Here is a 27,567-nt window from a genome sequence, read left to right as displayed (position 1 = left end):
AACCGTCATGGTAAAAGCGGAAGTGCTAGAGTGTCGTACAATAACTCATTTTATTTTGCTATCTGCAGTAATAAAGAGAGACTGGTCATATTTTAGCAGGGCCACAACAAGATAAAGGTTAATAATATAAGTTTTCCTTCCCATAATGCATCACTGTTGAGATGGACAACTTACAAAAGCATCGTCTGCTTCTGCACTGGACACTGACGTATAACTCAATCGGTTTTGGGTGACTCCGGCGATTCCACTTTACCCTTGGTATTCGGCGAAGATGACCCCGCCGACGTGTTCCTATTAGTACTAGTCTTAGAACTGCGCCTACATCAGAGTCTTTCTGTACTGACCCTGTGGAGGCTCTTTGACTCTGAGCAGCAGCAGGCGACGATAAATCCAGGCTGTCAGTATTGTTACCCGGCCTACATCAATGGGTAACGAGCTAATCCCTTGATTCACCTTGGTGTCATTAGCATCTCGCGCACTTTGAGTGCGTTTCACTGGACTCTTAGAAGAGTTCCTTTTCGGTTCCTCAGCACCTGGGATTTCCGGATGGCTTGACATTGGGGAGGCTTTGTTGCTGTTTTTGTCCCCGCTTTCTTTAGAGTCTTTGCTCTTGGCTAGGCTCTCTTTAGATCCTAATGGCGAAGTGTCTCGTGACTTGCTTGGGCGAAACGTATGAAATAAACCATCAAAGAATTTTTTACGAATTGACGGTGAGCTTGATTGGGTATCTTTATCAGCACCTTTGCAATTTTGTCCAGTTTTTAATCCTTCATGTTTCTCGGGTTTCTCCTCGGGAACTGTCTGTGGCGAGGTAGGTTCTTTACCACCCTTTTTCTTGTTGCTTTTCTCCTTCTCCTTCATCTCTGATATAGAAAGTGCTGCTGGTGCCGTCTGGTTCTTGCGATGGCTCTTTAGGCTACTAAACAGGGCGTGTTGCTTTTGAAGTGGGCTGGACTGCTCCGTTGTTTGGGAATTTGATTTGCGTAATTTTAGAAACATGGACTGGTTTTGTGCTTGTGGTGGGGCAGGTTCTCTGCAAGAAATCAGAAAAGCACAACGTGTTAATTTACATCATAGATATTATTGGCACATAGGACATGATACTTATACTGGCAGGATGGCAATTCTAGTTAAAATCCATAACACCCCTATGGAAGGCATAACCTTAATCTTCCGAAAAGGGAGTGTGAATTTCAAATGGGGTTACCTGAATGGGTGACTCCATTCAAAATCTACACCCATGTGTCATGTCTTCCATAGGGGGTATATGGATTTTAACTGGAATAGCCTGGGAAAGTGTTACCTAACACTGGGCAGACTATGAATAACTTAAACTATCAGGTACAAATTTGTGTTATTTTAAATGAAATTGAATTTTTACCAAACAGTTGAGATGTTCATAGTTGGGTTAAACACAGTATTAAGTATATAATTTACAGAACCCAATGAGCCCTACATAAAACCATATACGCTTAGCCATTTAGGATAAAATAAACATGCATCACAAATTCAACCAATTTGATATATTCAGACATAATCTTTACAAGCATTAGGCTTAGGGTGTCAACCTTGTGTACAATGACATTAAAACCATGCATATTGCCAGCAGAAGCTAGACAAGATTTGGGGATTTTGGTAAATATCAAAAATGCTACCTCACACAAATAAGTAAGGCTGAAGTAGGAGACATGTAATTTTGATTTAAGTGTCTTCCAAATTGTCAAAGTTGGTCATGATTATTAACTTTGATATTATTACAGAGAAATAATAAAATGATATTTTGTTCCACTGGAATATTGCAAATCAAATTATTCACAACTTTTGAATGAATAGAAAATGAATGCTGGTATGGATTCAAATGACAAGAGCCTCGTTTATTTTCAAATTGGGTTACCTAAATGGGTGACTCCATTTGAAATTTACACTCCCTGTGTGGGAGATTAAAATCATGTCTTCCAGAAAAGATGCATGGATTTCAACTGGAATAGACCATTACCAATGCACTGTTGTATAATGGACTGCTAATCAGACTTTAATACTACTTGTACCAAATAAGGAAGCAAAGTAAGTAAATATGATCAATGAGTCCAATGATTAAGATCAAAGCAAGAGGTTCATGCCTACCAAGGAAAATTTCAACACAAAAGCTGCCTTGAACAGTTTCTCTAACATTCCTTGTGCTGCCATATCTTTATCTGATGCTGGAATAATTCAAACCCTGTGATGTCGAGTAATGATGCCGAGCCGAGAGATGTCGGCATCAAATTTGAAGCCAACAAATTATTGGTAAAAATGTTACAGTCCTTGACCTTGGTGATTGTGATAGCCCTTTTAAGATTACTAATTAATTCAATCGTCTAATCTCATAGCCGCTAAGTTTCAATCAATTTATTGAAATTTTAAATTTAAGTTAAAAACTAAATCTGTGGCATCAATGGACATGTTTCTAGATTCATTACAAAACAGTGGATTCAAAATTCAATGTACACCAGCTATTATGGGCACTCACCGTTCTTACATGCACATAATGGGACATGCAGAGTTCTTCTGTAAAAATAATTTGCCTTGCCGCTCCATATAGCGATCAATATATACAGGTAGACAATACACCTTTTTGGTAAATCCCGAAAAACGTTGCCATTGGAGCCTTATGACATATCATTGATGCGTATGCACATCTTTACTGCGCAATTCACCAATGCGCATATATCTTGACTCTGCACTTTAAACATTCATGAATTGGGCTATTCCATTTCAAATCCACACTGCCCCTGTGGATGATTTTGGAAATATCTTCCACAGAGGGAGAATGAATTTCAAATGAAATGAGCACATTAGGCAACTCAATTTGAATTTCATACACCCTCTGAGAAGGATTCAACCCGAATCTTCCCCTGAGGGAGAACGAGTTTCAAATGGAACTGCCAATGTAAAAATGTGTTAATTCCATTTGAAATTCATACTCCCTCTATGGAAGATATTTCCACAATCTTTCACAGGGGTAGTGTGGATTTTAAATGGAATAACCATTGTGCAGTAAAGATGTGCACATCAATGATATGTCAACAGGGTACAATCGCAAAAGCTTTCGGAATTTACCGTAAAGGTGATCAGTCTGCATATCACTTTAAGAGCACAGTGAGCAAAACCTTTACAAATTCATTCCCAAAATTGTGTGTTTCAAACATGGAGAACTTCTTAGTTTCTACATGTAAAAATGTAACTGTAACTTTGCTACCACATAAATTGCTTATATATCTTGTGTTATTATCCATTACAGATGATGCAAGTCAATATATACATTGTAAAGCATGGCATGCAAAAATTAAGCTGTTAATGTTATATGATGATGTCACCAATAATGTTAGTTTAATGTTTTTGTTCCCATTTTGCCATTTTGTCTGTCCTTTATAAGTCAAATCCCACCAGATGATTTCTTTTAAAAAAATCACAAGAAATTCAAAACCACTTGCTGCTCAATTTCAATGACTTTTAGATTACAATGCATAGGTCAAAGGTCAAATGGGTTAATGGTTAATCTACGATGTCTACCACACAGAGTTTATAGGCAGTTAAAGTATTACACAGCCAAACATGCATGCTAATATATAGATAAATAATTAATGAAGCAATAAAAATTGCTGGTAGTAAAGCTAATCGGCAGTCATGTCAACAACATAGCACAGCTTGGCAGAATTCGACCAATAAAGCTATTTACCAGTTCTGCTATGGTTACAATGCGTGCCTAATAAACAACTTGAATTGTTTTTCATATAATTAACAACAAGCATGAAGGGCTCCACTCCTTTCAGCTTATACATTTGCATGCTGCTTGGAAGACGTAGTAATAGAAAATAAAAAAGCCAAAGCAGAGGTGCTGCAATTTACCTAGAATAAAGACAATTTGTGGTTAAGCCATACAGTGCTCAAAAGTTAATTTGTTTCACCACCTCAACAGAAAGCCATGTTTGTTTCTTTTTCAAGCATGCCAACCTAAAAATATTGGTACACCAGTGCTTACCACCGAGCCGTATTAACACTCTTTCCCTTTACTACGACTGTTGTTATTATTATAATGACATGCAAATGGTAAATAAAACAGCCAAAAGAAAAATGATAACAGCTATAATACCTCAGAGTTATCTTGAATTGTCTTGGTTTAATGGACTAGGATTTCAGGCACATTTACTCTTCAATAAATGGGCTATTCGCCAGCGAAGTGTTACTCGTAATCTGGATCACGCTTTTGAGTTCTGCACCACGATCAAAATGATCACAACACAAAGTCTATGGCATGTACTACCCATTCCAAAATGTGTGTGATCCAGTTACCAAGGAGTTATATAACCACTTCGCTGGCACATTGCAGTTGAATTCCACACACCTCTATGGAAGACATGACCATGATCTCCCACACCGGGGGTGAAAAATTCATATGGAGTTGCCCATACAGAAAGATTAAGGACATGTCTTCCATAAGGGATGTAAGGAATTCAACTGGAATAGCCCGAAATTGATCAAATGTAATTATAGTCATCCATCTTGACGGTAAAACATTTTAACAATTCAGAAGTTATTGATTTGATCGTCAAATGAAAATTTGTAAAATGTTGAACAACATGTAGCTTTCTTGCTTACATGTAACAATATTAAATCATCTTACTAATATGTATCGATATCTGCAATTTCAAAATGAAATCAAAACTTTTCTCAAATTTCCATGAATTTTTCCTGATATTTTTTGTCTAAATTGCAACTTCATGCAAGCCTCCATTCTTATTTAATAGTTGACCCATTCCATGTCAACTCCAGGGATGTGCACCGCAGCACCTCTTCAATTTTTTTCTTTTTCTGTGTGGAGGTAGATATTGATGAGAAAGTAAAATTCCGAAAATTTGAGCTTCATGCTCCATTTCGTTTTCCCGTGGCATCAATTTGAAATTTAGGGGCTCAACGTAAAAATGTGTGCATAGCTTGAAAGACAACGTTGGAGGTCTATAAATGTATAAAGGGAACCATTTACAACTTTGAAAAGTATGTATCCTGGGGTACTTATTTGTGTAGAATTCAAATCTGGCATCAGAAAACTTGTAACTCATTTACTTTAAAAGATATAGGGCCCTCAATGGCTTCAACACATCAGTAAGGTTTGCATTCTCCATAGAGTTGTACACATTTTTGATTTCGCATGTATAATGACTTATGTACAACTCTATGGAGAATGCAAACCTTACTGATGTGTTGAAGCCATCAAGTCCCAAAGCCAATATCTCTCAGAAATGTTGTCCAAGGACATATTTTCAACATACCTGAAGTTGATGGTGGATCAAAATGCCTGACATTGGTTTTCAGGGGGGTCAAAATGTACAAAAAATGTACAATTGGGGTTTTGCATGGGTAATATCTCAGCTAAAAATATTCTAATAGGCTCAATATTGGTTAAGAGTAATGTCATACCAAAGGGCTCTGACTAGCAAAAAAATGGACAGTAAAATTATTTTTACTTTTGGAGTTTTGACCCCCAAAGTTGATCCCGGATGGACGAAGTTGCATTTTGAGGGCCCTATATCTTTTAAAGTAAAGGAGTTACAAGTTTTCTGATGCCAGATTTGAATTCTACACAAATAAGTACCCCAGGATACATACTTTTCAAAGTTGTAAATGGTTCCTTTATACATTCATGGACCTCCAAACATCGTCTTTCACGTTGCGACACATTTTTACGCTGACCCTCTAAATTTCAAATTGATGCCACGGGAAAACGAAATGGAGTATGAAGCTCAAATTTTCGGATTTTACTTTCTCATCAATATCTACCACCACACAGAAAAAGAAAAAATTGAAGAGGTGCTGCGGTGCACATCCCTGGAGTTGACATGGAATGGGCCAGTTGTAAAATTTGAATGTCAAAAACAGAGAGTAAAATTGGCCTTGATTTAAGCAAATAAACAGAATACGCTTTGACAAAATATCATCCAGTATCAATCCAAGACACATAGAGGCAGATTAAAGCTTTTTATACCCATGCCACATGATGAAAATAATAAATAAATTAATAGAATTTCAATTAAGAAATATTTACCCTGATCAAAAGAGCCCCATGGCCCTATAAACAAATAAATACATAGAAAGAAACTAAATGGTTTATTCTCATAATTTACTTATTATTTTTGACTTGTAAGAATACTGTTTTTATAATAGAGTGAAAAACATTATATATTTTTGCTTGGCTTTCTTCATATCATCCCATCCATACATCATTCAAACTAATGCTATATTAAGGTCATTCAAACGCAACAAGTGGTTCTATATTCTTGTCATTTTTTTGTCAGATACATCCACCCACATGCTCAGGTCTGGCCTTGTCGTAACACATGTGTATGCTGAGAAATTTTGTTCTTTGTAAACTATTCCAAGTAAAATGAAGGTGTTAAAATCACATTTTGGTGACATTTTGTCACTAAACTAGAGCTTTCATCAGACTGGCAACCCTTCACATGTTTATAGGCCACAGGAATTGTTTTAGAGGTGTGATGAGTTGGTCAAATATGTTACTGTGTGAATATGCCCCCTTGTCCTTGTTTTTGACACTAAGCCATACATGCCATACACACATATGCCAGTCGCAAATCATCTGTCACAAACATTCACAAGTCAGCTAACACTGATCGCCTCTATTAATCATACCATCAATTGGGAGACCAATTACCATCAAAAGTTATTGACAGAGAAGCTGATAAGGCTACTAGGCAGCTGAAAGAAGCCATCTGGATTTGCCGAAAAGGAAAAGACACACTAAACATAGATGAGGGGACCTGTTCATTCCATAACATCTTTAACCAACTCATCACACCTTCTATGGTAGTTCCTATCACCTAGGGAGCAGTAGGATGTGATGGGTTACCAGTCTGATGAAATCACTAGTGTAGTTGTGCAACTTCATGAAAATGTCAGTTTAACACCTTCATTACTTAGAATTGTTCACAAAGAACAAAATTTCTCAACACATGTGCATGTTCTGTTAGTAGCACCCTCACCCTAGCTCACACTCATAGGTCTTGCTTGCAGGAAAATAACACTCTATTAGCTATCTAACACATTATGCACATCATTGTGAGAAGGAGAAAGAGAACACTGTGATGGGCAGGCCTGTTAGTACATACAAACACACATACATGGCAAGGTCTTGCACAAGCTTCTCAGTAATTAAGGTCCTGCACTTCTAATTGACACATTCACATGTGACCTGCAAGAAACATTCATCTATACATACACAAAGACTTTTGAAACACAACCATTCACTTACACCCCAGACATACACCTAAAGACCCACAAACAACTTTTTTCCAACTTAACCGAGGACCTTGCAAACCCAAAGCTACGGTAAAAAAAAAACTTGGACCCATTTGACTTTTTTACTATCCAACTATACACATGCTAATGAGACATGGTCTCCTTTGCATTTATATGTTGCTTGCAATAATGTGCTAGGGACGAGGGAACCATGGACATCCTCGGTTGCTGGGTGTCCATTTCAGGTGTGCATACTCATTTGATGGTATTTACAAATGCACACCCCCCTGCTTATAAGTGCCCTCAAATAAGGAAATCAAATTTGAACCCTTAGTGTACTACCCAGCCATGGATACACAATCCTTAAGTCAATCAGCATACCATTCACTTTACACAGAGACATATCCTTAAACTCCTAATACAGGTCAGCTCTAAATTTTTACACTGTTTGCAACAACTTCAGATCAGTGGGTGTCCACGGTTGCAATTGTTTGGAGGTACTTGCAAACACCCCTACTCCTGCAAGCGCACACACCCCCAATCAAAACAGAAACACAGAAATCCAAACACTCCCACATATATACACACAACCTACATGTGAAGCAGTAATGCATGAACAAACACAGATGAACGCACATACAATATCACACCCTACACACACAGAAAAACACATAAGATCTTTTAGCTCCTTATCTAACGACACATATACATGGTCATACAGGTGCTCTGAGTGACCTACATGTAAAAAGAAGGCTTAATATAGGATTCCACCTGCATCAACGCACTATCATAATGGAGCATATGGAAGCATAGACTGTATGGGCATACTAAATGAAATGCTCTATAGAATTATCACTAATAGCAATCATGAGATAGAGGTCAATGGCAGATGTACAGGTCTGTATGTTATATTACAACCCCATGTACACACAAGGTTTTCCAACGGGGGGGAGGGGGATTAATTATTGAGTCCCACAATGCACTCTGATTTTTGAAACTGGGCAAAAATGGGAATGTGTAACACCCAGTGTCCATTGGATCAAACTCAAGGAGTCATTAGTCAGTATTTAGAGAAATAAATTAGACTTATGGCTGGAAAACTTTTAAGTTTACAAAAAATACTGCCCCTTAATAATAATTATCTCCAAGTCACCAAATGTCTTCCACAAAACCTGTTTTCACTAAGCACAATCATAAGTGCAAAAATCACAGTGCATAGCAGGAATGATATTACTGGGTTACATCAGTTGAAAAACGATACACCCCTTATGTAAAACATGACCTTAATTTCCCTACAAAGGGGGTGTAGATTTCAAATGGGATCACCCATTCAGGTCACCCCATTCAAATCACACTCCCTGTGTGAAAGATTATGACAATGTCTTCCATTGGGGGTGTATGGATTTCAACTGGAATATCCCAACATATCCTCTGGTTCTGCAAACTACAGAGCTGTAAAACCAAGAGCGTAGGTGAACCTAATAAAAACATAAACAAAATCCTACACAAGCTGTGTGTGTGTCTGTGGCACATCCTGACATACATACAAACAAGATTCTAGTAACAACTTGATGTACAAACTATATACAAGTCTCTTACCCGCCTGAGCCGCCCTTTTGATCTTGCCACTGTATTGGATTTTGTAGTGCTGCAAAAATGAAACATTACATGGTTTATTCATTGCATGAGTGAATGAGTAAGTAATTATATGGGTAGTCTGGCTTCTGTCCATTTAACTTTGATGTACTTGCCTCTGTGCCTCACTTCAACTATACAAGGGCTCAAATTTAGCACCTGTCCGTTGGCAAAACCCAGCTGTAAATGCCTAATGCAAGCTGTAACACCATAGGCACCTCCCTAGAATTATTCCCCACAATGCCTCTTTCAACAGAGCTGCCTTTGAGAAGGTTTCTTGAAGACTTCACAGTTTTGGTGCTAGGAAATAAAACTATGATGCATATGCATGTGAACTGTAGTGTAAGAAACTGGAATATTATGAGGATCTGATTTCCATCTTCTACCAATTATGGAAAACAATGCAAGGGTGTGATTACGCATTGCCACCGTTTAAGGCACAGACATTCACAAACATTTTGACTCTTGAGAAATTGGATTTGATTCTTTGAACTTCCTGACCTTTTGGTGCAGGCCATTGCCACTTAAAGCATTTATGAAAAACTTGATTGATTACATGGTTTTAGATCAAACATGGACCAGCTGCTATACCTCACTTTGTTCAACACTAAACCTTACCTCTCAGCATGTCAGCCTGTTGTGCAATAAGGGATTTGACCTCTTTCACCCATTTTTCTTTGTCTTCTGGTGTCATTGCTTGGATGATGAGGTTGTCCCCTCCTGGAGTTTTAGCTGCTAAGGTGAATTTTAACGGATCATCTTTCATTTCTTCTAGTCGCAACTTATTAACCTACAAGATGAAAGGAATAAACAAATGGTCATATTAATGTTACTTGTTTGAATCGGCATGAGATGCATACATGCAAAGGCATAGCCAGCAGCGTTTGAAATAAGACGCGTCCTTGCATCAAATACCCATGAAAGTAGGCGCGGACTCGCAAATTTCCTACGATACTGGTCCGCGTAACCCGAAAAAATTGAACCAAGCAAAAAGCAGAAAATCCTAGTTTTGTTATTCCACTGGAAAATCTCGTTCACATAATACGTCCAGCTCCCTGAGTACACTTTCATTTTAGTTTCCCATTAAGTTTTCAACCAGGATTTGCAATTTTCTACAATCTTCATACCATGATCGCCATAGCTAATTCTCTCTCTTGAAATTTAAAAGGCAAGGGTCCAGGGTCGGACCCTTTAAAATTAGTGAGGACTCTTGAAATATCAAAGGCAAAGGTCCAGAGGACCCTTAGATTTTTATTTCTTATTTTGAGGCCTGATAGCCACGGTGGGCAGCTGCCCCTCTGTGGAAAATCTTGCCCCCCCCCCCATTTGCCCCTCTTGTGATATGCTGGCTACCCTAATATTTAAGATTTGAAAATTGCCTTTCCCTTCACCACTTCTGGAAAAGTCCTGGCTATGCCGCTGCATAAATGGATAACACATTTCGAGTGATCACACTATAGTCGCCGGTGCACTAGTGCACTCAACAAATGTGAAAGTTGATGGTACTGTTGTTTGTTAAAATCGTTCAATAAAGACCTGGCTTGAAATTAATTAATATTAATAATCAAATATGAGATAGTACTCATAGTACTTACTTGAAAACTATTCTTAAAGATATACCCTGGGTTGCTGAACCCCTTCTTCTTTTCCAGCTGTTCACTGACAATGATGATCTGCTCAAACATGAAGATCCTTCGCTCTTTGAATTTGAGAGTAGCTGGATCAGATACCATCAGGGTGTCTTGTAATAGCAGCTTACCCTGTGCTGTCAGCTTGCCCTGTTAGTTAAAGAAACAAGAAAGAAGTCACAGCAAATCCTCACAAAAGCTTTACAGTTTTATTCTCTCGGTCGGGGTTGTTCCATCGAGTGCACTTACCCACTTCTCACTTCTGTCAAAGGGAACACTCTCATGAAATCTCTATTGTTTGTACAGGGCCTTTCAATTCAAGTCACTTTTCTATGCACAGAAAACACCAAATTGTCTATGGTAATTATTTAAAGTTGATTTCCGTGATCAGAAATTCAACTTTTGGAATTGTTTCATGAAGAGGCATTTATTATCTGGCATCTTTTATGATTTCTCCCATTGAGTGCAATGGTAAGTGTCCCCTTTGTGTCCGAGGGGGCAAGATGGAACAGCCAAATATTGGCAAAAGCAACCAATGGGAAGAAGCGATTTATTGCAAATGATGTCATGCCGACCGACAGAATACTTGTCTAACAGAGTTCTAGAGTTAAGGCCTGTACTGCTAAATAAAGCAACCACATGATCTTTCTTAATCTTGACACACTTTAATCGCTAGAACTCTTGTAAATATGAAAACAACTTTGTCCTGTTCATATGCTGTTACTTCAAGGATGATGTAATGGACCAGTTCTGAACCTGTTTTACAAACACTGTAGTCAGTTACCTCATCTAATACAAACAATGTACCCTTAAATAAATTAACATACATTAACATAAATTAGTACTTACATCCCAGCCTTGTAACCTGCCTATGGCCATCATGTCATTTGCTCTTTTAGGAACAATCCACATTATTTCGACGGCCGCCTGAGAGAAAAATAACAAAATAATAATTGGAACAATTTCTGGAATTACCCTTCATATCCTATATGTTATAATCACTTTATTCTGTACAGTCTGAATGATATTCTAAAATTATTCCCAGAATTATATGGTTAGAATTTCAATATATCTCATAACTGTATCAATTTTGGCATGCACATACGGCTCAAATTATTTCTTGAATTCAAAAGGTTGTATCTTTGCACTTGAATGAAACATGACTCTTTAATTAATTTTAAATCAGACTGTATAAAGGCAGTATTTATTTTTCAATCATTGTGCAGCGGGAGCGGGAAGTAGATTTTCACGAATCAAGGATTCTCGCAAAATTCTCTTGCGAGAATCCAAATGGATTTGCCCGATGTTTTGGTTTTGGTCCTATAAATAATTGTTTTTACTGATATTGTTTATTTGAAGTGAATCTTTGATCAAATCAAAAACAAAATAATACTATCTGCTTACCTTTAATGTTACTGTATCCAATCCACACTTTTCTGTTTGTTTCAAGAAATCCTATTCACAAGAACAAAAGCATAGCATGAATAATATGCACTTCATAAAACATTTCTGAGACAAATGTTAATAATACTTTAAAAAAGGTCCATGGAGTGCTGCTTGTGCAAATACACAAACCAACAAAAATTTTAATTATTATTCATTTTGCTACAAATCTAATTGATTTGACTGAAACAAATGGTGACAATTAAAAACAAACTGCCAATCAAAGGAAATCAATTATTTGTAAAATTTGGATATAAAAAAAACATTTTTGTGCTTATAATGGTAAATGTCTTAGCTTATCAAAAAAGACTGAAAGTCCATGCTATTGCAAAGAGACTGACTGGCAAGGAGAATGAGAAATGCATATGAAATGGTGAATCAAAGAGTCGGTTGAAATAAGAAATTAGAGCACTATCATGAACAAATACGAGGGGCAATATAATCTGAGGAAAATCTCCTGAAAAAACAAACTGGCAACAACCTAGCTAAGTAACCAGCAGTCTTTTCACCGTCATTGCTGGGCAAACCAGACGTTCTTGAGGTATACGAAAACAGTTAGGGTCTTAACTGAGATTTTACAATTGCCCATCATTTTCACCAAAACTGCCTGTCAAAAATTTGACCATCAGAACATAAACCAGACCTCTGGCCCTTCTGGAGGTTCAGTCAGTTCAAATAACTATTGCTATAGCCTTGATTTATTAGTCTGGTCTTGTTTTGAGTTCACAGAACTTATTCAAGCATTACTTTTAAAATTCAACATATATCACAGGAATCATTTTGCCTGTCTCATCAGGAGCAAACTGTCTGTCTAAAATGATGGATGGCTACCTAACACCCTGCTCTCAGATGCTGACACATCCACAGTGAGTAGTTTTATTGGACTAGATATATGAAATGATGTACATGCAATTATGGAGGTCATTAGATTGGGCAATTCCATTTAAAATCCTTTAAAAACACTTCCCCTGTGGAAGATTTTGGAAATATCTTCCACAGGGGGAGTATGAATTTCAAATGGAATGAATACATTTGGCAGCTCCATTCGAATTTCATACACCTTCTGAGAAAGATTCAACCTGGAAGATTGAATCTTCCACAGAGGGAGGCTAAGTTTCAAATGAGCTGCATGCATTCATTCCATTTGAAATTCATACTCCCCCTGTGGCAGATATTTCCAAAATCTTCTACAGGGGTAGTGTGGATTTTAAATGGAATAGCTCATTAAATTACCTTGAGTAGCAGCTGGTATTTCATAATTCGTTGAACAGGTTTGATTAACAGATCTCCAATGGATAGTTTGTGCTTCAACTTCTGCCTACATTCCTGCAATAATAATTATCAACCATTTTAAGAATTATTAGCAGTACTGTAACAAGAATTAAAGACCACTTTGCAAATAGGAGAAATATATTTCAGATTCCTACTATTTGACACAGTCAATATGACAAATATGACGTATCTACCGCTAAACTCTCCATTTTTTATGGAACAATATGGATGAAATTGCAACATGGACCATCCAAACTTCCTGCGCACAACCCATATTCTCTACCATTCGCATCTAAGATGGCCGTCAATATGGTACCCATTGTTGAGCATAATAATAAATTAAATGAATGATGTAAGTCACTTTCTGTTTACAGATTATGTCTTTTTACCACTAAAATTTCTGTACAAATGGGCTTAAAGGAGTATTTTGTGATTCTAGTATTCTCTTTTAATGGTATGTTTCAATAGGTACATGTATCCCCGCAAAAAGCTTATTCCCAACATTTCAGTCAATTCCAATTTTGCGTTTGTGAGTTATACCTGATTTTGTGTATTACATAGGCTCTACAAGCAACTTTGTTCTTTGTTGTAATTTTGTTAAGAGATCAGTCACCCACCTTTGCACAGTATTTTTTGAGGGGCATGAGAGCACATCAGAGACAAAAATTTTTAAAAAATCAAAATTATTTGACATATTCCTTGTGTTCAGAATGCAACAAATACACTGTGCAAACTTCACTATCCAAGCCCTTAACAGAACATAAATACAGACAAATTCAACAAAAAATTTTCCAAGTGATAAAAATCTGCAAGAGAGGTTTCCGATGGTAGAAAAGTAGGGGGAAAGAGGGGATGAGGCAGTGGATCATGAAATGCCCCTTTAACCAACACACTATTAGGCTACTATTATGATGTTTCTCAATTCATTACTTACCTCAAAGAATTGTTCAAACTCTGACACAATAAATTCTGATTTGGGCTTGTTCTGACAGTATACCACATACATCTGCAGCCTCCTTTCCTGTTACGGTAAAAAAAAGGTGAAATCAACATCAACATCAACCAATTTTAATCTTTACCCTGAGCAGCCAGTGCACTGCTGCTCTGAGTAAGATTAAAGTTTGTTCATCCATCAACCCAGAGAGATAAGTATAATAATTTCAGACATCAACATTGTACCAAATTCATCTGAAAATTATTGTCCAAGGAAAAACACAGGAATCACACAAAACGGTTATGTATTTTTTTGTGAGTGTCCTAGAATGTGATTCAAGTCATAAGCCTACAACACATCAGGGTTCAAAATAAATGAGGGCAAATCCCCTGAAAATGCCAAAAAAAAAACCTAATTAAATTACAGGGCAATTTTTAATACAAAGTAGCCCCTGAAAGGAGACTATTTGAAGCTTGTAGCACAAGATAAATGTGGATTTTGGGTATTTATTTAGCCCACAAAATCCTGAAAAGTAGCACACAAAAGTTATATTACAGGGACAATTTTTATTTAAAGAGTAGCCCCTGAAAAAGAAAAAAGAAGTATTTTAAGGCCTACCACTGTTACTGCAATTACTTTCTATCTTATCACTCTCTCTTTATGACACAATCTATATACTATTCCTTCTATATTGTTTTTTGCTGCCTCATTTATGAATGGTCGTTTGGGCATTGGATTGGATTGGATTGGATTTGGGAATTCCCGCCTATTTTCAGGCCTTTCAACATCTATCTATATCACCATTTCACAACATTACATTAACACAACTAAATAACCACTTTGTAAAGGTTTTCTAACAAAATAACCACTTCGTAAAGGTTATAATTAATTCCGTTTCCAATCTCACATGCAAATATAAGTGGTTGGAATTGCACTTCTGGATGCACAATGGGCATTATCTTAGAAGTACACCATTGTGAATACTAGAGTAAAACACACAAAATTACTAAGATAAATTGATAACTTACATATTTCTTGAATAAGCCTCCAAGTAATTCTGGTTGCTCCATACACTTTCGTATTTCCACACTGAAAGTGCTGCAATTCAAAAACGTAAGTACATACAATTAGTCATTTTTAAGGTGCATGCACACACCTCTATACACACCTACTTGTAATGCGTGTTGACTGGGGACTTTTATGTGCCAAACTCCTACCAATCGGGGACCTGTGTGTTCTCAAGTTTAGTACAACCGGGGACCACACCCTACCCCTAAAAAGTACCCAGAGTAATGCTTTTTTTGACATCTTCACCCATAGGGGGCGCCCTAGCCCAAGTATTACGACTGGGGACGTCTCCACTTGGAACGAAGTCCCCAGTTAGTGGGAAAAACACACAAAAAAGTCCTCATTCGTAGGGTTTTTTACAAACGTACACACGCACACAAACAAAATACCCAGACCTGCAACCACCGGTAAACATGGACAGAAATAAACTGTAATGACTGTAGGCCTAATACTGGTTTCATACTATCATGCTGCTTGCTGCTGACCAGTGTGATGCTTCATCATGTCACATGCATGCAAGCGGCAGCAGTCACCACATGGTAGCAGCATGAATTTGAAAAAAAAGTGTTGTCACTCGTGCTCATACACCAAAAATCGTATCTTGTGTAAAATGAGCGGGAACGCTCCTGACTTGAGTTCACTCCAAGCGGCCTGATTTCTTACTGGCGTAAAAAGTCAGCATCAGAGCGGCATGGCAGTAAAACCAGCTTTAAAGTTTACACCTCTAGGTTCAGACTAATACACTACACCTCAAACTGATCGGTCTTTCATAACTAAACCTAAATGGTAAGATTTTATACAAAAGCTACACCTCAGACTGAAAATAATGAATGCCTACTTAAGAGGAAGAGTTCACATACAGATTTTGTTTAGGGTTACGATTAGGATTATCAAAAGGATATTAAAGAGGAAGCCCCACCAGAGCAGTTCTTCTGGGGTGAACTAAACCTTCCTGGTTATCAAATTAATCAGTGACAAGACTATTTCTGAATTTGACAGGCGCTAATTGATGCAATAACATTAAAACAGCAATTAGCACCAGTCAATTTCAGAGATAACCTTGTCAGTGATTAATTTGATAACCAGGCAGGTTTGGTTCAACCCAGAAGAACTGCTTTGGCTGGGCTTCCTCTTTAAGATCAAGAAATGGTGATGCAGAGGGTAGGTAGTGACATCCATAATTCCAAAGTCACACCATCTAAATTAATACTATTGACCTCAAGAAATTCATGTGTTTAGAAAAGCTTATAATTATATAATAAATTAAATGTCTTGTAACCATGGAAGCCTTTGCAGTGAGCTATCCATGAGTATATCTAATTACATTCTTACAATCTGAGCTTACAACAAAATCCTCAAGATCATTATCTGCATAGTGGCCTTCACTTCAATGTAACATCTGTTAAGCTTACATACAAACAATACATATTAATTGGGGCGATTGGGATGTCCTTTAAAGTTTAATTACAGTGAAACTAGGTTATGTGATTCAATATCTGACTGCATGTCTTTTAATCAACTTACTCTCTGTGCCAGTCATAAATCTGGTGAATATTTCCAAATATCATCTTTACTTTGCCTGCTTCCAAGTCTGGTGGTATCACAATACCCTCTGGATTATTAGGATCGCCGAGGACTCTCATGTAGCCCTGAAATAGAAACCATTATGCTCTTATTAATAATAATATTAGCATTTTACAAGCAAAAATGAAAGAACAAGTGAATTAAAATAGTACAAGTGCTTAATAAAGATATTACTAAACATATAAACATACAATGGCACTGAATATCACAGGTGCCAAGTTTGAATATCAAAAACATTTGCTGAGATTTTTCCACTTATACAAAATACACATTTTTTTTCGGTATTCTGGTTTTTCGGTTTCGGTAAACAGGTTGCTCATACACCCCAAGGAAGACATGACCTTAATCTTCCATACATCAGGTGTGAATTTCAAATGGGGCTAACAAAGTCGGTGATTCCATTTGAGACCTACACCCCCTGTGTGGGAGATTAAGGTCATGTCTTCCACAGGTGGTGTATGGAATTCGAGTGGAATACCCCATTAACATATCTCATCGCATCCACAGCAGATGACTACATAAGATCACATGGACTGGAGGAGAAACATTTCAATGCACAAGAAAATATTCTGAATTTAGGAGATTAACCCCCTGGACATTACTGGTCATCTAACAGCATTTCTGATTGGTTGATAACATGAAATGCTCATTTCAATTGCCAATTGTGACTAGGCTTTAAACTATCTATGGTCAAACTTGCATTTGCAGGGGACTTAATTAATACCCTCCTTGATTGGTTCAAAATTGCACAGAATATTCATTTTAGCCAATCGGCAGGTAGTTCTCATAGGGTTAAGCAACCCCTGGAAATGCATAAAATGTGCCGTCTGTTCAAAAATGAAATAGAGATTTTATCGTCAAAAATGACTTTAAATATGAAATACTCATCCTGCATCCTTTGATGGTGTATATCTTATTTAGATTCCAGACATGCATGTCTCAATTGTTCATCCAATGAGCTATTCCCATTGAAATCCATACACCACCATGGAAGACATGACTTTAATCTCCCACACAGGGGGCGTAGACTTTAAATGGAGTTACCGATTCAGGTAACTCCATATGAATTTCACACACCCTGTGTGGAATATTAAGCTTATGTCTTCCATAAGGGGCGTATGGATTTCAGCTGGAATAGCCCAATATTTGAATCGCACGTAGCTGGTTAAATGACTATGTATATAATATGCGGTGTAGAAATGAAGCGTTTGAGGTAACTTATGTGACATTTTGAATTGGCTAGACGCTTGCTAGACACACTAATGGACAACTTCTACTTGTGGAAAATGAACAGTTGAGAAATGTTATAAATGTTACAAAATGACATGCATCTTACATCATTGCCGTTATGAATTGCATCTTGTTTTTTAAGAGCAGTAAAATGACCTCGATTGACAAGGTGTTTAACTCTGGTGCATTGATGTTTCCATGTTACATAACTTAACCCCCTGAGCACTACCTGCCGATCTAACATTGCCTCTGATTGGTCAATTACATGATATCTTCATTTTAATCACCAGTCAGAATGGAGCTTTGTAAATAATTCACCCCAATTTTTTTGTGTGGTGAAATTATTCTAACAATGTTGCTGATTGGTCCAATTGATAATGAAAACTTCTTTTTGGCCAATCGGCAGGTAGTTCTCATGGGGTTAAGTTTCCATGCCTATAGAGTCCAAAAACAGTAGTTTTCTCTTATCACCATTTTTCACTAATTCCAAATTCTCCTGGACGGGAATTTTTCGATCACTGTCCAGGTTTACCCACATGAAAACTTCACACATTGATCCTGGCTGCATAGGTAAATCTACATGTAAGATGCTTAGTGTACTGCTACCAAGTATAAAATTGTGGCTTCTTGGGACTTACCTCGACCAATTTTCCAATATCAACGACATAGTCATTCTCTGTGTCTACAAACTCGTGCAAAACGTACCTAGAATAAACAGAATGAGCAAAAGAGTGACAATGTTAGAATTTACACGCTCCATAAACGTTGAAAGTTTCAAATTGTGCGGAATAATGTACCGTATTCGTTCCATTAACCACCCAGGGCGCTTTGGGTGGACGCTTATTTGTTAAACTGTTTAGGTCTACAATGCGTAAAAAAGGCCCAAAATATTCATCCATCATCATCAGTGTGTCATATGTTTCAGACCATGATTCAGATTAGCAGGAGCAGGGGGGTTAGTGGGATGAATACGGTACATGTCATGAATATATAATAAATTGATACTGATGAAAGAATCAATCAAACAAACATACCCTTACTATAATGAAATTTCACTGCCAATTTGTAATGGGAATGAGCTTACTAAATAAATAAATGCTGAATTACCAAGTGGAAACTTGAAGCGAAAGCTTGGATGAAATCACGGTTGTGTATTATTTACCATCGTAGTGTGATGTCAATACCGATCGTTGCCAGGTCAACTGGGTCACGCTATCTGTGTTCGTAACCACAATCAAATGATCACAACACAAAGTCAATAGGTTGCTAACGGGTGTATAATCCAGGCATGAACCAGTAACTATGATGGCGAATAGGACTACAGTCTCTGTCAAAATTGCTTGTAACACTTGAGTGATTTTCTTTCCTTTTCTCCACATATCTCTTGACTGAATTGCAATATATAAATATACCAATGTGGCACTTGAAGCTTGAAGGTTCCCCCTACCATTAATTCCTCTTTGCCACATTTGGCGATTCAACAATGATCAGGGGGGAAGGGGAGGTCATTTTATAAATGGTTAAGGGGGTACTACACCCCTACCCAATTGTGTGCCTATTTTTGCAGTTTTCTCCAAAATTATAGTGCATTGGGGACAAGTAAGATATGTATATTATAGGGGCAAGGACTACAACTACTGCAATGGAAATTTTATTTTAGCACAGACAACAGTTGTGGAGTTACAGTCAAAAATGAGGGAAAACCAATATTTGATCAATAAATCAAAAACTACTTGCTTTGAGTTGCTGAATTTTCAGTACAGTAGTTGTAGTCCTTGCCCCTATAATATACATATCTAACTTGTCACCAATGTGTTATAATTTTTAGAAAAATGCAAAAATAGGCACAAAATTTGCCAGGGGTGTAGTACCCCCTTAAGAAAAATGATTCAACAATTTTAACCAAGATTTTAAGGGCTGGGGTATGAACGTTTGCACAGTATTTTTTGTGGGACATGAGAGCACATCAGACATATCAAATTACATTCTAAATACAAAGAATGTCCCACAAACAATACTGTACAAAGGTTGTTACCGGAGCCCTTAAATCAACTTACAATCTCTTTTGTAGATTTGCTTTCCTCTTTTTCTCCTCTGGATCTTCTTCTTCCTCCTCTTCCTTTGGAGTCTCTCCTCCTTTATCGTCTCCTTCCTTAGGCGCATCATTACCTTCCGATGTTGCATTATCCTCTGCATTCTGTTCACTATTATCTTTATTATCAGTACTGACTACATCAGTACTGTCTGCTGCAGTGTCTGTTTTCTCAATAGATTCACTGTTGGTCAGTGCTACAGGCTCCTCTGCTGATTTAGTATCAGTCTTTTTTGTGGAGTTCTCAGCACTCAATATTTCAGACTGGGGTTGTGTTGGAGCAACTACAGATTGGTTTTCCATTTTGATGCGGTCGTCACTTGCCGACGTTGTCTTTTTATGTGATGTTGCTTCGGTTACTTCTGCGGATTCTTTAGTGTCTACTTCTTTTTCTTCATCCTTTAGAAAAATAAAAAGATGTGAGATGTTGATTACGATCAAATTGTTGTGGTGTCAAAAGCAATAAGCATGAGTTTAGATCTTGTTAATTTAGTCAACACATAGTCAGAAAAGAATGCCATACAAATCAATTATAACCAAAGAAGTAGGAGGAATGCTAGCTCAGGGATAAATTATTTATTGTCTCTATTAGTTGTCCTTCCTCAAATAAAAAACCATAATGTTAAAAAAATGCTGTACTTGTGTCAGTATAAAGCTTACCACTGTCCACACACGATCGGTAATTGCTGAAAATGACATCGCAAACCCAGAAATGAACCAGAAATCATTGATCCTAAGTTCATAGTTCATCATTTTGGCGTGATTTTTAAGCTTCCCAGCAATTTTTTCAGGAAAAAGACCTCGGATAAATGCCCCCCCTTTTTTTGGAAAATGCAACATCCCTGGGGCGTTTAATAGAGACACTAAGGTGTATTGTATAACCAATAGGCATATGGCTGATTGTTATAAAGGTGTGTACATTCATTTGCACCCCCACACACACACACCCCCACCCTAAATACAGAAAACACACACTATACGTTTGGAAAGTCAAGTGTGCTGTTCAATTATGGGCACATGTTCCCAAATTTAATCACAGAACAGCACTGGATTTTTTAAATTTTTTATGTCAAGGCTAATCACAGATAAAAAAAATTAGCAACAATTGTGTAGCGACTGACACCCATTTGCACTGGTTCATTCAAGCATTAAAGTGCTTTCAACTTGTGCTGGTTCATTCAACCATTTCCTATTTCAATGTAAAGTGCCTCTGGCCCTAGTAAAATAAAAACGGTTCCTAAAACCAGAGTTCTATTACCAACTTGTACACACTTCCTTCCTATACTGGTTTACATCCAATACACACATACTACCCAGCAATATCCACAATAAAGTCATAATAGTCTACTCTTAAAATAAAACCAGTTACTAAGTTACTAAGACTAAGACATCTCTGCTTCCATAAAGTTTATAAAAAAGAACAAGTAGTATGATTAATTCAATCACTATTTTTTGCAATTTCTGCCATTATTACCAATTCAAGCCAGGAATTCATGCTTCCAAACTTTTTGACATTACAATCTGTTGAAATTTTCAACTAAAAAGTACCTTATTCAAAGCAGGTGCCACTGCATCCCCACCCATAAAGAGAGTATATTTCATCATTTGCTGCAAACCACTGTCCATCTTTTTTGTCTTTGCTTTACCACTGGCCATCTTGAAGCAGCATTCGCAAGATTCTATCCACAACTTAGTGTACAAATCCACTCAATGGGTATCATGCCCTGAAATGCTCTGTAGTAAAGCCCACATGATTAACCCTGGCATATCACTAAAGAGTATTCACAATAACTTGGATATTCAACCTCTGGATGTGGAACTAATCTCTTGAAAAAATGCAATACATGTTCTGCACATTGATCTGAGCTGAATACCTATCATCAATAATCAGCAGTCATGGAAATGACTATAGGCCTATTCATTTCCACATATGAGAATAAATCAGATATAAATTCCTATAGCAAATCTATTTTGCCTAACAGAAAGTGCATTACAAAGGAAGCGACAAGCACCACTGCCCAGGCATCCATGCAGCCCAATTTCCAGTAAAAGACACCCAAAATTCTGATACTTGGGTACTTTTCCAGTGTACTTTTATTCATTCTGGTGAAGACCATAACTTGACTGAATGCCATATTGACATGCCAAACAACATTTGTCTCACCCCTCAAGATTTCCCCAAAAAGCTTCCCCTCCCCTAAGTTACCCCTCCACCAGTAGACATATCAGATTATTGCACTACCCCTAAGGTGGCCATTAAAACACTTAAAAGGGAAATATCAATTTTTTGAAGACACAAAAGTTGTGCAATTTGGCTAAATAAGTGACCATCAGCACAGATACAGTATCTGTGCCATCAGAAACCACCACACCATTTTCTTATCTACTATTTCCATGTTTTCACAGCAGGCCATTTGAGATGAACCCAATTGTGTGCTGTAAGGCATCTTGTGGCAATACTGTTACTGGATCACACAGAGTTGCCACATAATTTCACTCATAATCCTGGGTCAAAGAGTCAAAAGGCCACCTAATTTTTGGTATATGGGACAGGAAACTACCAGAAGTCACACAGAGCTCTGTTGAAAAGGTGCCCAATAATGATAATAAAATAATTATGGTCCAAGGTCATGGGGAAAATCTTCAAAAGTTTCCGCCCAATTTGTTACCAAATTACAGGTTTGGCAACCCTGGTAGGTCACTGACCATGAAATGACCTTGAACCTGAGGCCATACACACAACCCTGGTATATGGTGCTTCCTGGTTACCATTAATTGTGTCATCTATGTCATATAACCAACAACAATAGCAACAAAAATGTTGACTTTGTCAGGTACAGGATGACAGCACCATCTTACAGTATTGCAGCCTGCATGCATGGGACTGTGTCCCCAGGTGGGGGTGGTACTAAGTGGACAGGCGGGTACTGGGATGTGTGGCAGAGATGAGGTGATTTTTTACAAGCATTTTGGTATAACTTTGGATCACAAAATAATCAGAAAACCGGTTTAGAGACAAGTTTTTTTAGCAAATTTGTGAAAATGTCATCAGAATTTGTCAAATTTATAGTAATTGTAAAGTAGAATAATTGACAATTAGTATAATTTGGGGTTTCTTTTTCATCAAATTTGGTAAATTTTGGGGTATGTTTTGGAATCCCAGACACGCATACATACCCAATACTAAATCAAGTACACGGTACACCCCCACCCCGCGGATCATGTGCATAATCAGCAGCAAATTAGAAATTTAATTGTATGCGCCAGCACAAGCAAATGATCTATTGTCAAGATATTGTAAACAATGAACGAAAGTTTTTTTCCCAGTTGTTCTGGAAATGTTGATTTTTTTTTGGCTTTGGTAAAAAATTTTGATGTGCACTTTGTTTTTGGGGAAGACCCTCTGATGCCAATATGCAGGTTGGGATGTAGGTATACCAGAGATGTCTATGTCCGGCAAATAAAAAGGAGTAGTCAGCAGGCAGATCTTGAAGGAGAATTTATGAAATGGTTACCCCACAAATAAACAAATAAAAGTACCGTATTGGTCCGAGTATAGTCCCACCCGTTTTTTAGGTGAAAATTGTTCACAATTGGGGGTGGGATTATACTCGAATTTCAACAAAAAAAAAAAATTTCAAGATGTTTTGTATTTTTAATATGAAAATTAATAATTTGTATTCATGTCATACTCTATTAAGGGATCTAGAATGAGCGTTTATTGCGTTTCGACAGTATTTTTTGTGGGACATGAGAGCACCTCAGACCTATCGAATTGCATTCTGAATAGGAAGCATGTCTTTCTGATATCAAATAATTTTCATTTTTTGAAAATCACAATATAATACAAATTTTATGACAAATTATACAAATTTGATATTTTTCAAATTTTTGATATTTAAAAGTCCTCAAAGTAAATTATATAAATCTAATGATATATTCTTAAAGTGTATGTAGCTGGGAGGAAAAGCCGACGGTCAATTGAAAATTTTGACATTTCATATTGAAGATATGGATTTTTTCCCAAAAAGACCTAATTTTTTTTGGTGTTTTGGAAAAAAAATCCATATCTTCAATACTGAAAAGGTCAAAATTTTCAATTGATCGTCGGCTTTTCATCCCACCTACATACTCTTTAAGTATAAATCATCAGATTTATAAAGTTTACTTCAGTACTGTTAAATATCAAAAATATCAATTTTAATGATTTGCCATAAAATGTGTATTAAATTGCGAATTTCAAAAATCAAAATTATTTGATATCAGAAAGACATTCTCCGTATTCAGAATGCAATTCGATATGTCTGATGTGCTCTAATGTCCTAAAATAAATACTGTCCAAACGTTCATACCCCAGCCCTTAATGATTTCAAAATGCATTGAATTTGAATGCATTTTGAAATCATTAATAAGTATGACATGAATACAAATTATCAATTTTCATATTAAAATACAAAACATCTTGAAAAAAAATTTTTTTAGGTCAACCATGAATGATCCTAACATCTAGGTCTAGGTCCAGGGACACTCCAAAACCAAAAAAAAAAACTTAGTGCAACAGCATTAGCTTTACCTGTAACTACACTTTGCTTTCATATTGGCCTGTGTGTCTTGTTTTTCAACAAAATTTGTTTTCCATGTGCCTTAAAAAGTAGCTGGCACTATGAAGTCAAGTAGCCGGCATTATTGCTGGCCGCAGTAGCTTCTGGACATCTCTGGGTCTATTTTTTCCTAAGAATTGCCTGTATTTTCATAACCTGCATTTAATGTATGTTGATGCATTTGCTATATTTATGTTGTGCCTCCTTAACCCACCCGTCTGATGGCCTTTTTTGTTTTCCTTTTCAATTTATATGTCTTTTTAAGTATTTTGAATAAAGATTGAAAAGGATGAAATAAATAGTGTGTGCATTGAGTGGTCTGTGTATGCACAAGTGCTGCTCCTCTTCCTTCTGGGTGGGTGTGGGGGATTATGTGTGTGAGTATAGCAGTAGCAAGGCAGCTTGTTGGACAAGCAATTTGGGGATTTGTGGCAGTACACAACAATATGCAAGTTCACTGACTTTTTCCTAAATGAAATACTGTATTCATTCCATTATCTGCCCATGCCCCTATAAGCACCCACCCACCCAGTGTCTTGACAACAAGCAAAATGTGATATTTATCAGTTTGTTAACTGCCCATGCATATATGAATAATGATATGGTCTGAATCATATGGCACACTGATATGATGATGGACAAATATTTTGGCACATTTTTACATATTGTTGGCCTGAAAAATGCAAAAAATAAGCACCCAACCAAAATGACTTCGTAAAGCGCCCTGGGCGGTTAATGGAACAAATATGGTAGTTTACAATATTTGATTGTACAAGTCATGACTTGTGACTCAAGGTAAAAATGAGACCACCGACATGACTGACTGGAGTGATAGTCAGTGACTTGATCCCATTGAATTTGTACAATGACTCCAGTGACTTGACTTGACTTGACTTGACTTGACTTGACTTGACTTGACTTTGAAATAAAGTTTCTTCCAGGTTTGATCAAACTCAACAGAAATTGCACCTGTCACTTGTTTTGCACAAATTCGATATACCATGTCAAGAAAAGGCCTAAATTGAAATCCAGTCTCAAAATGAGGTGTACATGTGAGTTCTGAATGTAAAATGTGTAACATGAAATCCTCTTGCTGCAGATTATCAACTTCTGCACTACTTTTAAAATTACCGTTGCTGTAGTTGATCTGCATATCTAGAAATTTACAATAAACATTATTTTAGAACATCGATTATCTTTTGTTTGCTGCTGCATCTTCCTTTTACTGTACATCGACCCACAAAAAATGAATTTACTGTCACATTTGATTATTCCTGTTGAAATCCATACACCCTCTATGAAGACATAACCTTAATCTTCCACGCAGGGAGTATGAATTTCAAATGGGGTTAACTAAATTGGTGGACTCCATTTGGAATCTACACCCCTGTGGGGAAGATTAAAGCCATGTCTTCCATAAGGGATGTATGGATTTCAACTGATGAAGATGAGGATGTGAAGAGGAAGAACATCATCATGATGGTGATGATTTTCTAAAAATATCTACAAAGAAAACAAATATCTACTTCACAACCTGGTTAATTCTTGGGCGTTGTATTTTTGTTCATTCCTGATTGCTCCGAATTGGTAATTATGTTGTTCATTTGGTAATTTCTTTAATTTAAGGGTGTGGCTACTTGCCGGGCTACTTCTAACCTTATTGGCCTTTTGGCCATCACCTCCATGTACGCATGTATTGTTCTATTGCGTATGTATTTTCTTAGAAGTGAATTATGGACGTAATTGTGTTGATTATCATTATTTTCGTTCTTGATTCTCTACCTGTTCCTGTTATTATAATTATTAATAGGTAGTTTTTGATTTCATGACGCATGGTTTTGCGACGGTAAAACACCAACGTTGTCGTCGTCGACTTTGTAATGCGTCGTCATCCAAATTCAACAACACGCGAAGAGTCTGACAACCGTCGTGGTGATGACGGCAGTGTTTGGTGTTTTACCATCTAAGACCCATCCGCCATGGAAATCAAAAACTCCCTATTACTACTACAACTCCGGGGTCACTCCCATTGTGGCCTGTACACCATCCGCGATAATGAAAAAGCGTAAAAGGGTAGTTTTTTAAATGCGTAGGCACGATACTGGCGTAAGCGTTTAGGGTGTCAAAAACATGAAATATTGGAAAAAGGGTAGCAAAATTGCAATTGCTAATCGCGAAAATGAAATTTATGGTATGAAATTTGATGCAAGGAATAAAATCCCTGTTTAGGGTGTGAAAACAACCGTTTAGGGTATTGTTTTAGCCAAGGGTTAAATCCTTGTTTAAGGTGCTTTTCAAAAGTTGATTATCGCGGATGGTGTACAGGCCACAATGGGAGTGACCCCCGGCTACAACTACTAACGTAAATTGAATCCTCAAAACATTGTTTTATTGGCAAATTAAAAAAGAAATGTTTTGATGATAAAATTTAGTACAAGGTATTATTGTTTTATGCTGTAAAATGATTTTGCTGGTAGAGTGATGCCTGTTTGGGGGGGGGGGGGTGTCATGAACTATTTGGTCATTCATGCATAAATTATCATACTTGAGTTGCCCCTGGGATTTTGAGACCTGGGTGACAATATCTGTCACATTAATAGACCATAAGGAAGTAACTAATTTGTTTCCAATTACCCTGATGTAAGAGCCTCCGAATCTTGATTTTGTGGCATCAATTTTCACTTGGGTTTTCAACAGTTACGACTAAATTAAACCAGACAACAGTTGGATGCATTCTGGGAAACCAATCTTCAACTGATACATTCAGATGCGTAATGGTTACCATCA

The 27,567-nt window shown here is 37.1% G+C and overlaps 1 protein-coding gene across 1 annotated transcript in view; it reads right to left on the bottom strand.

The window, feature by feature from the left end:
* Nucleotides 1–27,567, bottom strand: part of LOC140155190 (triple functional domain protein-like) — a 324,171-nt gene that overhangs the window by 17,635 nt on the left and 278,969 nt on the right. The window contains 15 exon segments of the mRNA XM_072177934.1: nucleotides 175–242; nucleotides 245–317; nucleotides 320–417; nucleotides 420–1,033; nucleotides 8,893–8,941; nucleotides 9,547–9,718; nucleotides 10,524–10,706; nucleotides 11,406–11,483; nucleotides 11,961–12,011; nucleotides 13,233–13,325; nucleotides 14,206–14,292; nucleotides 15,234–15,303; nucleotides 16,798–16,922; nucleotides 18,726–18,792; nucleotides 20,145–20,578. Coding sequence (XP_072034035.1) covers nucleotides 175–242; nucleotides 245–317; nucleotides 320–417; nucleotides 420–1,033; nucleotides 8,893–8,941; nucleotides 9,547–9,718; nucleotides 10,524–10,706; nucleotides 11,406–11,483; nucleotides 11,961–12,011; nucleotides 13,233–13,325; nucleotides 14,206–14,292; nucleotides 15,234–15,303; nucleotides 16,798–16,922; nucleotides 18,726–18,792; nucleotides 20,145–20,578 — 2,262 coding nt within the window.

Source organism: Amphiura filiformis, chromosome 6 (assembly GCF_039555335.1).
Source record: "Amphiura filiformis chromosome 6, Afil_fr2py, whole genome shotgun sequence".
NCBI classification, from domain to species: domain Eukaryota; kingdom Metazoa; phylum Echinodermata; class Ophiuroidea; order Amphilepidida; family Amphiuridae; genus Amphiura; species Amphiura filiformis.
Note: the sequence above shows the minus strand (reverse complement) of the source record. Positions and strands in the feature narration are given on the sequence as shown.